Raw genomic sequence first — 14,850 nt, forward strand, 5'->3', positions numbered from 1 at the left:
GGAAGTATGAGAATGTTGTTTCTCTTATGTTTTACTTTCTCTTTTACTCATTTAGAAAACATTAAAAGGACAACTACCATGTGTTTGGGGATATAAGAAAAAATGCACATTATTTCTGTTCTATATGCTGTCTCTGTGCTGTTAAATTTATAGTCTTAAGTCAAGGAAATAGGCTTGAAAAGAAATCAGTGCAATAACATGTTATATATAGGGATTTGGGGCCAGTGGACACAGGCAAGTGGAAGGGTAAGTATTTGTAGTCAAGAAATTAATGTGATTAAATATGAAAAGCATACTGTAGTTGGGAGGGCATGAGTTGGTGGCATAGTTTAAGATTTACAGCTAGAGAAATACATAAAAAGGAGTTAAGCAGAAGGCAGCCAGGTGCTAAGGAATATACAACGTCAGTTATTGTGCCATCAGTGTTGATGCTTACTGTCACAAGCAGTGATGAACTTACCTGTTAGAACAATTATGCTGTGAGAGCCTAGAACTGCAGGTTTACAGCTGAGGGAGCTGGATCTTAGACAGGACATGTAATGACTAGGATCATTACAGGTGGAAAGTGGCAAAGGTTATGTTAACTTAGACCTTTTTAAAAAAAATATTTTAAATACGACAAAATAAAATAAGATAAAACAAAACCTACCACATTGAGACTAGACAAGGCAATTCAAACAGAAGTAAAAGAGCCCCAAGAGCAGACACAAGAATCAGAGACCCACTTTGTCACACACTCAGGAGTCCCACAAAAATACTAACCTGAAAGCTATTATACATATGCAGGGGACCTGATGCAGACCTGTGTCGGCCCTTTGCTTGCTGCTTCTGTCTTTGTGAGCTCATATGCACCTTGCTTAGTCAATTCAGAGGGCCTTGTCCTGGTGTTCTACATCCCCGCTGGCTCTTACACTCTTTTCCTTTTAGAACTTTGCATTCCAAAAACTCTCCCTTCAAGTAATGTCTTGCTGTGGGTCTCTGTATTTGTTCCCATCTGGTGGAGGAGGAAGTTTCTCTGATCAAGTCTGATTAAGGCACTGATCTATAAGTATAGCAGAATGTCATTTTATTGCTACTTTTTTTTTTTACACTAGTAGTGTTTGGTTTTAGAATAGACCTCTGGGATGTCTAGTATCTGGTTCTTGGTCACCCAAGCAGTGTTGGACGTGGGTTCCATCTCATGGTATGGACATTAAGTCAAATCAGATATTGGTTATTTACTCCCATAAGTTCTGTGCCACAATTGCCCTCACATATCTTTTTGGTTTTTGTATTGCTTTTCTTTTTTTTTTCCTAGACAGGTTTTCTCTGAGTAGCTTTGGCTGCCCTGGACTTGCTTTGTAGATCAGGCTGGCCTTGAACTCACAGAGATTCGCCTCTGTGGGGATTATAGGCATGTGCCATTGCACCGGGTGCCCTCACATATCTTGCAGACAGGATAGATTGTAGGTCAAAGGTTTTGTGGCTGGGTTGGTGTTTCTGTTTTTTTGGAAGTCTGAAAAGTAAGAAGTTCCTAATTATGCTTTTTTTTTTTAATGTGTCTTACGGCTCTCCAAAAATATTTTCTTTGTTTCTTTATTTTAATAATGGTCTCCTGTAGCCCAAGTTGGTCCTCTTGCTTCTATTTCCAAAGTACTGGGATTACAGGTGCACACCACCACATGTGGCGATTTTTAATACATTAATGTTTTGAAACTTTGGACAACGGTTAGGGATAAAGGGGAAAGAGTAAGGAAGATTATAGACCAACACTAAGGATCTGTCTTGGCTGTCTAGTTACTAGTACTATTTTTTGTTTTTGTACGAAGAGTATTTTATAGAAAATTTCAGTCATTCGTGTACTACTCTGGGGACTTCTGCCATATTTGACAACGCTTGTATTATTTGCCTAGATTTTACTTTATTGTTTGTTTCGTGTGACAGGTTGAACTGGAACTCTAGCCCAGGCTAGCCTTGAGCTTATGGGGAGTCTCCTGTCTCAAGCTTCTTGAGTGCTAAGATTGTAGGTGTGTGCCACATGTCTAACTTTTTTCTGCTTTTTTTAATTAAAATTTTATTTTTTATATTAATTACAGTTTATTTACTTTATATCCCAGCTGTGGCCCCCTCACTCATTCCCTCCCAATCTTACCCTCCTTCCCTCATTTCCTCCCTGCCCCTATCTAGGTCCACTGATAAGAGTGGTCCTCTTCCACTTCCACCTGACCCTAGCTTATCAGGTCTCATCAGGACTGGTTACAATGTCCTCCTCTGTGGCCTGGCAAGGTTGCTTTTCCCTTGTGGGGTGGGGGAGATCAAAGAACCAGCCACTGAGTTCATGTCACAGACAGTCCCTGTTCCCCTTACTAGACTTGGAGACTGAGCAGAGGTTCTAGGTTATATCCATGAATGGTCCTTGGTTGGAGAATCAGTCTCAGAAAAGAGCCCTGTGCCCAGATATATTTGGTCCTTGTGGAGCTACTGTCCTCTCCAGGTCTTACTAACTCCCCCTTCTTTCATATGATTCACCGTACTCTGCCCAAGATTTGGTTATGAGTCTCAGCATCTGCTTTGATACACTGCTAGGTAGAGTCTTTCAGAGGCCCTCTATGGTAGGCTCCTGTCCTGTTTCTTGTTTTCTCCTACTTCTGATGTCCATCCCATTTGTCTTTCTAAGTGAGGATTGATCATTGTACCCTGGGTCCTCTTTCTTGTTTATCTTCTTTAGGTGTACAAATTTTAGTATGTTTATCCTGTGTTATAGGTCTAGTATCCACTTATAAGTGAATACAAACCCTGTGTGTCTTTCTGCTTCTGGGATACCTCACTCAGGATGATCTTTTCTAGCTCCCACCATTTGCTTCAAATCTCCTAGGCATATATCCAAAATATGTTCAAGTACACAACAAGGACATTTGTTCAACCATGTTCTTAGCAGCTTTATTCGTAATAGCTAGAACCTGGAAACAAACCAGATGTCCCTCAACGGAGGAATGGATACAGAAATTGTGGTACATTTACACAATGAAATACTACTCAGCAATTAAAAATAAGGAAATCATGAAATTTTTTTCTGCTTTTTAAAAATTTACTCTTCTTTTTCATTTTAAAGAGATATATTAAAAATAGCAGCATAGCAAGCTAGAAATAGACCTAGATATTCATGGGGATGCAGATTTATTATAATGGTAATATATCAAATCAACAAAAAAAGTTTGATAAATGATATTTGTACAAAAAGGTCTTTGAAAAATTCTGCAGGGGATCTCCATCAAAATCCTTGTATGTGAGTGAAGTTCAAGAGAATGGAACCTGATTTTTTGTTTGTTTGAGACAGAGTGTCATGAAATCCAGGCTGTCTTTCAATTTACTGTGTAGTCAACCATGATTTTGAACTTATCTTCTGCCTGTTCCCCAAAAGGTGGGATTATAGATGAGTCTCACCTTCTAAGTTTTATGTAGTGCTTGGGGTCAAACTGGATACTTTGTGAATACTAAGCAAGTACTCTACACCTGAGTTACATCCATAACTCAAGGATTATAATTTTTTTTCATCAATTACACTTTATTCATTCTGCATCCCCCCATAAGCTCCTCCCTCCTCCCCTCCCAATCCCACCCTCCCTCTTCCCTCTGCTTGCATGCCACTCCCCAAGACCACTAATAGGGGAGGTTCTCCTCTCTTTTCTGATCTTAGTCTGTCAGTTCACATCAAAAGTGGCTGCATTGTCCTCTACTATGGCCTGGTAAGGCTGCTCCCCCCAGAGGGAGGTGATCAAAGAGCAGGCCAATTAGATTATGTCAGAGGCAGTCCCTCATCACATTACTATGTAACCCAATTGGACTCTGAACTGCCCTGGGCTACATCTGTGCAGGGGTTCTGGGTTATCTCTATGAATAGTCCTTGGTTGGAGTATGAGTCTCTGGGAAGTTCCCTGTGTTCAAATTTTCTTGTTCTGTTGCTCTCCTTGTGGAGACCCTGTCCTCTCCAGCTCTTACTATTTCCCAGTTCTTACCTAAAATTCCATTCACTCTGCCCAAGAGTTGCCCATCAGGCTCAGCATCTGCTTTGATAGTCTGAAGGGCAGAGGCTTTCAGAGGCCCTCTGTGGTAGGTTCCTAGGTTGTTTCCTGTTTTCTTCTTCTTCTGATGTCCATCCTCTTTGCCTTTCCGGATGGGGATTGGACATTTTAGTTAGGGTCCTCTCTCTTGCTTAGTTTCGTTAGATGCACAAGTTTTAGTGGGTTTGTCCTATGTTGTATGTCTATATGAGTGAGTTTATACCATGTGTGTCTTTTTGCTTCTGGGACAACTCACTCAGGATGATCCTTTCCAGATCCCACCATTTACCTGCAAATTTCATGATTTCCTTATTTTTCATAGCTGAGTAATATTCCATTGTGTAGATGTACCACAATTTCTGTATCCATTCTTCAGTTGAGGGGCATCTGGGTTGTTTCCAGCTTCTGGCTATTACAAATAAAGCTGATACAAACATGGTTGAGCAAATGTCCTTTTTGTGTACTTGAGCCTCTTTTGGATATATGCCCAGTAGTGGTATGGCTGGATCTTGAGGAAGCGCTATTCCTAGTTGTCTGAGAAAGCGCCAGATTGATTTCCAGAGTGGTTGTACAAGTTTACATTCCCACCAGCAGTGGAGAAGGGTTCCCCTTTCTCCACAACCTCTCCAGCATGTGTTGTCACTTGAGTTTTTGATCTTGGCCATTCTCATGGGTGTAAGGTGAAATCTCAGGGTTGTTTTGATTTGCATTTCCCTAATGGCTAATGAGGTTGAGCATTTCTTTAAGTGCTTCTCTGCCATTTGGTATTCCTCTACAGAGAATTCTCTGTTTAGCTCTGTTCCCCATTTTTTAAGTGGATTACTTGGTTTGCTGCTTTTCAGCTTCTTTAGTTCTTTATATATACTGGATATGAGTCCTCTGTCAGATAAAGGGTTGGTGAAGATTCTTTCCCAATCTGTAGGTGGTTGCTTTGTTTTGATGACGGTGTCCTTTGCTTTACAGAAGCTTTTCAGTTTGATGAGGTCCCATTTATTGACTGTTGCTCTTAGAGCCTGTGCTGTTGGTGTTCTGTTCAGGAAGTTTTCCCCTGTACCAATGAGTTCTAGGGTATTCCCCACTTTTATTTCAAGCCGATTTAATGTGTCTGGTTTTATGTTGAGGTCTTTGATCCACTTGGACTTCAGTTTTGTGCAGGGTGATAAGTATGGATCTATTTTCATTTTTCTACATGTAGACATCCAGTTGGACCAGCACCATTTGTTGAAGATGCTATCTTTTTTCCATTGTATGGTTTTGGCGTCTTTGTCAAAGATCAGGTGTCCATAAGTGTGTGGGTTTATTTCTGGGTCCTCTGTTCGGTTCCATTGATCCACCATTCTATTTCTATGCCAGTACCATGCAGTTTTTAAAACTGTTGCTCTATAGTACAACTTAAGATCAGGGATGGAGATACTTCCGGAAGATCTTTTATTGTAGAGGATTGTTTTAGCAATTCTGGGTTTCTTGTTATTCCATATGAAGTCGAGAAGTTTTCTTTCCAGGTCTGTAAAGAATTGTGTTGATAATTTGATGGGCATTGCATTGAGTCTGTAGATTGCTTTTGGTAAGATGGCCATTTTTACTATGTTAATCTTGCCAAGCCATGAGCATGGGATATCTTTCCATCTTCTCATATCTTCTTCTAATTCTTTCTTCAGAGATTTGAAATTTTTTTCATACAAGTCTTTGACTTCCTTGGTTAGGGTTACTCCGAGGTACCTTATGTCATTTGTGGCTATTGTGAAGGGTGTTGTTTCCCTAATTTCTTTCTCAGCCCTTTTGTCTTTTGTATACAGGAGGGCTACTGATTTTTTTGAGTTAATTTTGTATCCGGCCACTTTGCTGAAGGTGTTTATCAGCTGTAGGAGTTCCCTGGTAGAGTTTTTGGGGTCACTCATGTATACTATCATATCATCTGCAAATAGTGATAATTTGACTTCTTCCTTTCCAATTTGTATCCCCTTGATCTCCTTCAACTGTCTTATTGCTCTAGCAAGGACTTCCAGCACTATGTTGAAGAGATATGGAGAGAGTGGGCAGCCTTGTCTTGTCCCTGATTTCAGTGGGATTGCTTTAAGTTTGTCTCCATTCAGTTTGATGTTGGCTATAGGCTTGCTGTATATCGCCTTTACTATGTTTAGATATGTGCCTTGTATCCCTGATCTCTCCAATACTTTGAACATGAATGGATGTTGGATTTTGTCAAAGGCTTTTTCAGCATCTCGGGAGATTATCATGTGGTTTTGTTCTTTCAGTTTGTTAATATGGTGGATCACATTGATGGATTTCCGTATATTGAACCACCCCTGCATACCTGGGATGAAGCCTACTTGGTCATAGTGGAAAATATCTTTGATGTGTTCTTGGATTCGGTTTGCAAGTATTTTATTAAGTATTTTTGCGTCAATGTTCATAAGGGAGATTGGCCGGAAATTCTCTTTCTTTGTTGAGTCTTTGTGAGGTTTAGGTACCAAGGTGACTGTGGCTTCATAGAATGAATTTGGTAATATTCCTTCTGTTTCTATTTTGTGGAATAGTTTGAAGAGAATTGGTGTTAGCTCTTCTTTGAAGGTCTGGTAGAATTCTGCACTGAAGCCATCTGGTCAAGGATTATAATTTTTAAATCGCTGGTCATGACCTGGTATTTTCACACAAGTTTCTACCCTGTCCCCCATAGACAAATATATAAATATGTAATAAATTTTTTAAAATCATAATGGTTTAATTACAGAAATCAAAGATTTTTAATATTTTTCTACTGTCATTCTTTATCATTTATGTATCAAAGTAGTACATCTTTGGATTATATTGTATTAGAATGTTTGATTAAAAAATTACAACTTGAGGGTCTGCATTCACAAATCTCTGGTTTTATTCCCACTCTGCATAAACCAGGTAATTCCAGCACTTGAGGGGTAGAGGTAGGAGGATCAGGAGTTCTCTTGATACATAGCAAGTGAAAATCCAGCCTGGGCTACATGAGACCCTGTATTGAAAAATGTATGGTTTGAGTTGCTTACTTAAATTGCATAAAAAAGAAAACTAATATTTTTTCTTGTTTTATGGGTAGACTTTATGTTCACATTGCCTTCTTTTTTTTCTTTATTAATTACACTTTACTCACTTTGTATGTCCCCCGTGGTTCCTTCCCTCCTCCCATCCCAATCCTTCCCTTCCTCCACCCTCTGCATGCATGTCCCTCCTCAAGTTCACTGATAGGGAAGGACTTCTTTTCCTTCCTTCTGATTCTAGTCAATTAGGTCTCATCAGGAGTGGCTTCATTGTCTTCTTCTGTGGCCTGGTAATGCTGCTTCCCCCTCAGGGGGAGGAAATTAAAAATCAGGCCAATCAGTTCATGTCAGAGACAGTCCCTGTTCCTATTACAATGGAAACTCACTTGGATACTGAACTGCCATGGGCTACATCTGTGCAGGGTTCTTAGGTTATCTCCATGCATAGTCCTTGGTTGGAATAGCAGTCTCAGGAAAGACCCCTGTGCTCAGAATTTTTTGGTTTTGTTTCTCTCCTTATGGAGTTCCTGTCCTCTCCAGATCTTACTATTTCCCACTTCTTTCCTAAGATTCCCTGCACTCTGCCCAAAGGTTGCCCATACGTCTCAGTATCTACATTGATAGTCTGCAGGGCAGAGATTTTCAGAGGTCTTCTATGTCAGGCTCCTGACTTGTTCCCTCTTTTCTCCTTCTTCTGATGTCCAGCCTCTTTGCCTTAAAAAGAAAACTATTAAATGGATTTGCCTTGAAATTAGTTTATGGGATTACCCATAAATTCTGAAATGGCCATAAACTTATGTATGGTATCTCATACTACACATTTATGCCATGTGGCATTCTTAGTATTGATTATAAAATCAAAATATTGACCTTAAGTCTCAGTGTCTGCTTTGATAGTCTGTAGGGCAGAGCCTTTCAGAGGCCCTCTGTGGCAGGTTCCTAGGTTGTTTCCTGTTTTCTTCTTCTTCTGATAGACTAAGATCAGAAGGAAGGAGAGGAGGAACTCCCCTATCAGTGAACTTGGGAGGGCAATCGAGAAGAAGGGGGAGAAAGGGTGGGGTTAGGAGGGGAGGAGGAAGGGACTTATGGGGGGATACAAAGTGAATAAACTGTAATTAATAAAAAATAAAATAAAATCAAAATTTGTTGAATGATGAAAAACAATGAAGATACTAATTGCTAAAGTGTCACTACTGAGCCATGATTTTAATTCCCTATATAAAAATAATTAAAAATAGATCTATTTCATTAGTATTAAAAATTGCTTTCCTCTTTAATGCATGTTAAAATTATAAGGTACCAAAGAATTATTTTCTTTATGATTTATCAGTAAATGTTCAAGATTTCATGTATCTTTATCTAACCCCAACTTGCTATGAAGCTGAGGTGGTTTTGAATTCATGATATTTCCATCTCCTCTTTCTTTTTCCACCTCCCTTTTATTGAAAATAGATTCTTTGTTCATACAATATATACTGATTTGCAGAATCCCTTCCTTCTGCTCCTTCCAGTTCTTCCCCACTTTCCCTCTCATCCAGACATTTCCTTTCTGTCTGTCATAGAAAAGTTAGAATTCTAAGAAATAACAAAGCACAGCAAAATAAAGTATAATAAGATAAACAAAAAACATCACAGAGAAATCAGATGAGCAAACCAACAAAAGGAACAGAGCCTAAGATGTTGGTATAATGTTCTTTTGAAATGTATACACCTTACCTTTGTTCATTGAAATGCTGATTTCTATCCCCAATCTCTCTGGTTTCAATCCGGACATTGCATTGTGATACTTTTTCTTAGCATCACCTGTTTCAACTTTGTGAAAACATGCCAAAATAAAACAACCAGCCACAATGTTGAGCAATAGAGAGGAAGGAGTAGGTGGGAGAGGGGAGGATCCATCAAAGGAGGAGAGAGGGGCAGGAGAGAGGCTGGGAGAGGAGAGGCAGGAGCAGAGGTCTTGGAACGACTTGGAGAATGAACCGGACCTAAGATTTCACTAAAAGCAAGTATAATGTGGGAAATCTAAATGTTAGGAAATTATGAGGGCTTGGAGGTTTAGGATGGAGTAACTATTGCCCAGCGTTGTGTTCTAAGTTAATTAAAGAAATCCTAGTCTCTGTGTGGTGATTTGGTTATACAGCTGTTTAGGATTAACAGCAGCTCTAATAAAAGATAAACCAATAGTAAATATTAATGATCACCTACAACACCAAGAGAAGGCTCAAGAATCAGAGACCCATTCATTTACACACACAGGGATCTCATAAAACAGTAAACTTGAAGCCATAATACACACACAGAGGACCTGGTGCAGACCTGTGTAGGCTCTGTGATTGCTGCTTCAGTCTGTATGAGTTAATATGAGCTTGTTTCGTGCTAATTTAGAGAGCCTTGTTCTCCTAGTGCTCCCCATACCTTCTGGCTCTTACTCTTTTTCTGCCTCCTCTTCCATGGGGGTTTCCAGAGCTTTGAGGAGAGTGATTTGATAGAGAAATCATATTCATAGATGAATGTTCTCGGGTCTTTCTGCATAATGTCTGGTTGTGGGTCTCTATATTTGTTCTCATCTGATGCAGAAGAAAGCTTCTCTGATGACTGAAGGCCAAACTTGTGATGTGCTTAAACTTTATTCAGGACTTACTTTTTAGAAAGGCTCTCAGCCTAGCCCAGGCCAGTCAGTTCTCTTGCCTTAGCATCTCATGTGTTAGGTTTAACAGTCATGAATAATTATGTCTACATCTACTGATAGATTTTTAGTTAATTTTTATTATTTCATACCCTTGTGCTGTTAAAACCTAAAAAAATGGCATACATCTATAAATATTACAGTTTTATAGTATTATTTCTTTAACAACTATTTAATACTTATATACTTGACTAATACTTTAACAATTAGGCCAAATACTCATGGTTGCAATTTTATTTTTATTTTTAATTTTTTCAAATATTAGTTACAGTTTGTTAACTTTGTATCCCTGCTGTATCCCCCTCCATCATTCCCTCCCAATCCCACCCTCCCTTCCTCATCTTCTCCCTGCCCCTTTCCAAGTCCACTGATATGGGAGGACCTCTTCCCCTTTCATTTGGCCCTGGTTTATCACGTATCTTCAGGACCGGCTGCAAAGTTCTCCTCTGTGCCCTAGTGGGGCTGCTCCTCCCTCGGAGGTGTGGGAGGGAGGGCAAAGAGCCAGCCATTGAGTTCATGTCAGAAACAGCCCCCGTTCCCCTTATTAGGGAAATTTTAAACTTATAACAACATATTTACCCTTCATATGCTTAAGAAATTTCAGTAAATTTGTGATTTGCCTATGTGTATGTATATACATGATGTGTATGTCTGGTGCTTGCAAAGTTCAGAAAAGGGCACCAGGTCCTGGAACTGGAGTTTCTGAGGGTTGTAAAACACCATGTAAATGCTGGGGAATAAACCTCAGTCCTCTAGAAGACCTATCTGAGCTGAGCTGTCTCTCCATCCCCATGGGACATTAAAAATTATTAGTGTATCCAATTTTTATTTTATCATCAGGTTTTGTATTTTGTAGTTTCTGGGAAAAGTTTACATTTGAAATTTTCTTTTATCTTTTTACAGCCTAACTTCAACAAAAATAATAGTCTGTACCTGTTCAATCATGTTGACATCACTATTACGTATCATATAAAAAGGGACAGAACCAACAATGTTATGCATTTGATTAGTTCCACAGTTAATCCCAAAAGGTAATTATGGAGTTTATTTTTAATTAGTTCTAATGAGTTAAAAATGAACTTAAAATTTAGAGATTCCTATCTTGATATTTTTTTACTTATAGGACACCTACGTGATATATTACAGAATATATTTTGAAAGTTTAATCATTTTTTACTCTGTGTTCTATATGCCAAGTATCTGAGTATCACACAATGTGAGGAAGAAATAAAATGAAGAAAATATTTATTGGGAGTGTTCTAACCTTCATTTAGTTGCTCTTTTATTATAAAGGGTTAATGTAAATGTAGTTTGATTTGTTTTTCTCGACAGAGCAGCTTTAGTACCAGCAGATTCTAGTAGGAAATTATTAGGTAAATAGAAAAATCTTCTAATACTTAGAGCTCTTAACAGCCTCAAGAATAAGCAGCCTCAAGAATTACTGAGTACTTTATCCCTAGACATATGTAGAAAGATCCTGAAGAACTACTTTTAAAGAGGTTGAACAATTAGAGATCTACCATTGTACTCTGAGCCCTAATAAATGCCTAAAGAAATACCCAGAAACCAGGTGAGTAAATCATATAGGAACCTCTATTCACATTTCCATAATGGCTGTACTAATTTACACTGCCATTAGTACTGTATATTAGCACTATCTTTCATTGCTAACCTTGGTGGTTTATACATAATAGGCTCTAACACATCTCAGTGTTTACAAATATGATTTCTTCTTCATGGACTGAATATTCTAGCCATGCAGTTATATATTCTAGCCATGCAGATACTATATTGAAGAGGTATGAGGCAAAAGAAGAAAAACACCATTTTCTGGTAAAATTGATTTTCTTTCTAGCCACAGGTAAAAGTAATATTCTTAAATATAAAGTTTTAGGTAGGCTATAGAGTCCCATTTGAGTGTTGGGAACATTTAGAAACAAAAAGCATTTTAAGTAATGAAGAACCATATGTGAGTATGTTATTCAGTCATGTAACCTGAAAGTTCAAAGTCAAGAGGTGGGAGACGAGAGGACAGTGAGTTTTAAGAGTTTTTAATAAGACCATAACAGAAAGCTCTTAGACTGCTTTTATGTGTCTAGATAAAGTTTCATGTACAAAATCCCTCCCTGCTTTTCTCTTTTATTAGCTATAAACATTCAGATGAAGACCATCTAACTTGCAATGAGCCCCCTTTGGAAATTCCAGAAGAAATTACAGATAATTTAACTGTGGTCTACACGTATTCTGTGAAATTTGAGGCAAGTGTTCCATGCTCTCACCTTATTTTTCTTAAATCAGATATATAAACATCATATATTTAATATTAAATCTGAAACTTTAATCACTTTAAAGCTATAGAGATGAATTTAGAGCATGCATACACACTGGTTCCTTCTTTAATCAGTCAGTCAGTCTGTCTGTCCGTCTCTATTTCTTTGTCTCTCTCACTACCCCTTCCCTTCTCCTCCCCTTCTACCCTTCTTCCCTTTCTCCTCTTTCCCCCTCTCTCCTTTTTCCTCCAGTGTCTGCTGTATCCCATCTGCCCTTGAACTTCTGATCCTCTTTCCTTCATCTGTTAAGTACTGAGATTACAACTGTGCACCACCATGTTTGGTTTATAGCTCATTATTTAATTGTTTTTGGAATATGTAAGAGCAGATAACTTTATAGGGTTGGAGTAATATATATATTACATCATTATATATATACACACACACAAATATACATATACATACATGTATATATATGTAATCTTCCTAGTTAATATTCTATCTGATGCTCCTGTTTTTCCTAAAAGTTTTTATAAACTGCTTGCTTTTATATTGCTTTATTCATTTTTGCTTGATTTTGGGGTGTACAGAAATATATTGTTTTTTTCCTATATGAAGTCTTTCAAGTCTAGTGTTTAATACTTCAGGCTTATCTCGCTTAGCATGAACGAAACTTCAGGTGACAGGTGACTAATACCTGTTGCCTGGTGAAAATATGGACTTCCACATGTGCAGTTCCTGTCCCTTGACTTCAACATACGTTTTTTTTCCTGCTTTTCCTAGTATAGGAAATTTCATCCCACCCAATGACATGGATTGATTCTAGACCCTGTAACAGGGTAAACCACAGTGTATTATCCTGCTTTGGACCATGTGCCCCTGGTATACAGATATTCAGGAAATGGGATTGGAGGCGGGGCACAGGTGTAATCTTGACATGAGGATTGCACAGGGACATAAACTGAAAGCCAAATTCTATTACACATCCTGAACCACTTAATAAAGGTCCTTGCCAGGTGGCAGCTACATTTCCCTAACTAGCTGAGTTACAATCTCTATGCACCTAGGACTGCTCCTGCCACTTTAAGGCAGCCAACCACCTGCAAACTTCTGTCTAGACCCAAGAGTTTTTGAAGTTTGGGTGAGATTGTGAGCCTGAGCCCCTGATCAGGCAGGGAAGTTCAGATGTAACATCCTAATCTCTAATTCTGTTCCCACTGTTTTGGAGCTAGACGAGAGAATACCTGAGATGTCATTTCACTCTGTAGGATGGGTTGGACGGGAACTCACTCTGTAACACAGGGACTCCCGGTAATTCCTGCTGTGGCCTACTAAGTGTGGGGATTATTGGTTTGAACCATCATGCCTAGAGCTTACTTTGCCTCTTCTTTAAGAATCTTTGAAAATGTACTTTAGTGTCTTCAGAGAATGGCACATGTTCTCAAATAATACAAACTTAGTTATTAATACATTCATTCAAAAGGAAAGATGTATTATTTATATTACCAATTGAGTGACCACATCTTTATTTTTATGACAAATATTTGAATTCTGATTATGAAGTCATTGCCTTCATTACTTACTTCATTATTATGAATTATGGATATCGATGTCTGTTGTGAATAGTGAATGCCAGTCTAAAGTGCATGTATTCATAATACTTTCATTTTTTGGTTTTTCAAGACAGGGTTTCTCTGTGTGTAGCTTTGGTTGTTCTGGACTCACTTTGTAGACCAGCCTGACCTTAAACTCAAAGAGATCTGCCTGCCTCTACCTCCAAGAGTGCTGGGATTACAGGTGTGAGCCACCATACCCGGCTACTTTTATTTTATAAACTGTTTTGTAACATTGAAAATGCTGAAGCAGGACAATCATGAGTTGGAAGCTACCCTGGTTGAGCTACATATTGATACCCTATTGAAAAAAAATACCACATTTTATGTACTCTCATTTTAACACACAGGTGAGAGAAAGTAAATGAAGTTTGGAGGGAAAGATCATAGAAACTATGGCAAGAGTTAGAGAAGAAGGTGTGGGGGATGAATTTGTTCAAAATATATCGCATACATGTATTAACTTTTCAAATAATTAAAAACTCAACCAAATAAAATAACTCTTAATTTTATTATTGAAAATAGATTCTTCTCTCATACAATACATCCCATCCACAATTTCCCTTCCCTCCATTCCTCCCAGTTTCCCCCTTAATTTCCCAGATTCACTCCTGTTCCACTCTCTGTTCAGAAAGGAGCAGAGCTCCAAGAGATTAAAACCAAAAGGATCAAACAATATGCAAGACAAGGCAAAAGACTTGAGGCTGGACATATCAACCCTCCAGGAAGAAAAGAGTACCAAGAGCAGGCAAAAGTGTTAGAAATACTCCAGCTCCCACTATTAAGAGTCCCACAAAAACACCAGGATAACAACCATTAATATATATGCAGAGGGCCTGGTGTACCCATGCAGGCTCTGGGCTTGATGCTTCAGTCTGTGAGCACATGTGAGCTCTACTGTTTTCATACTATCACACAAAGTTGGTTTTGTTTCAATCTAATGATACAGTTTTAATGATTATGTGGTAAGTTCTAGTTAAACAAACGTTGCTTATGAGTTAGCCTGAGACCTTACCTTTGTTTGCAGCACTGCATGTTTTGTTTATTTTGCAGTGTGGAGGACAGAACTCCGGGCTTTACATGTGCTAGGTGTACTATGCAACACCAAGCTATAGCTTTAGCCTTATGACATCGTACAGTTCTGGGTTTTGGACAGCATAGACAAATAGCTCATTAAAAATCAGAAGATGAGGGAGGGAGGGTGAGATTGGGAGGGAATGAGAGAGCGGG

The 14,850-nt window shown here is 38.6% G+C and overlaps 1 protein-coding gene across 1 annotated transcript in view; it reads left to right on the top strand.

Annotated features, from left to right (window-relative positions):
* Positions 1–14,850, top strand: part of LOC110542271 (transmembrane 9 superfamily member 2-like) — a 92,973-nt gene that overhangs the window by 16,015 nt on the left and 62,108 nt on the right. Inside the window, exons 6-7 of the mRNA XM_060374675.1 lie at positions 10,641–10,768; positions 11,884–11,995. Of these exons, the coding sequence (XP_060230658.1) occupies positions 10,641–10,768; positions 11,884–11,995 (240 nt within the window). The remainder of the gene's footprint in view (positions 1–10,640; positions 10,769–11,883; positions 11,996–14,850) is intronic.

Source organism: Meriones unguiculatus, chromosome X (assembly GCF_030254825.1).
Source record: "Meriones unguiculatus strain TT.TT164.6M chromosome X, Bangor_MerUng_6.1, whole genome shotgun sequence".
Taxonomy (NCBI): Eukaryota; Metazoa; Chordata; class Mammalia; order Rodentia; family Muridae; genus Meriones; species Meriones unguiculatus.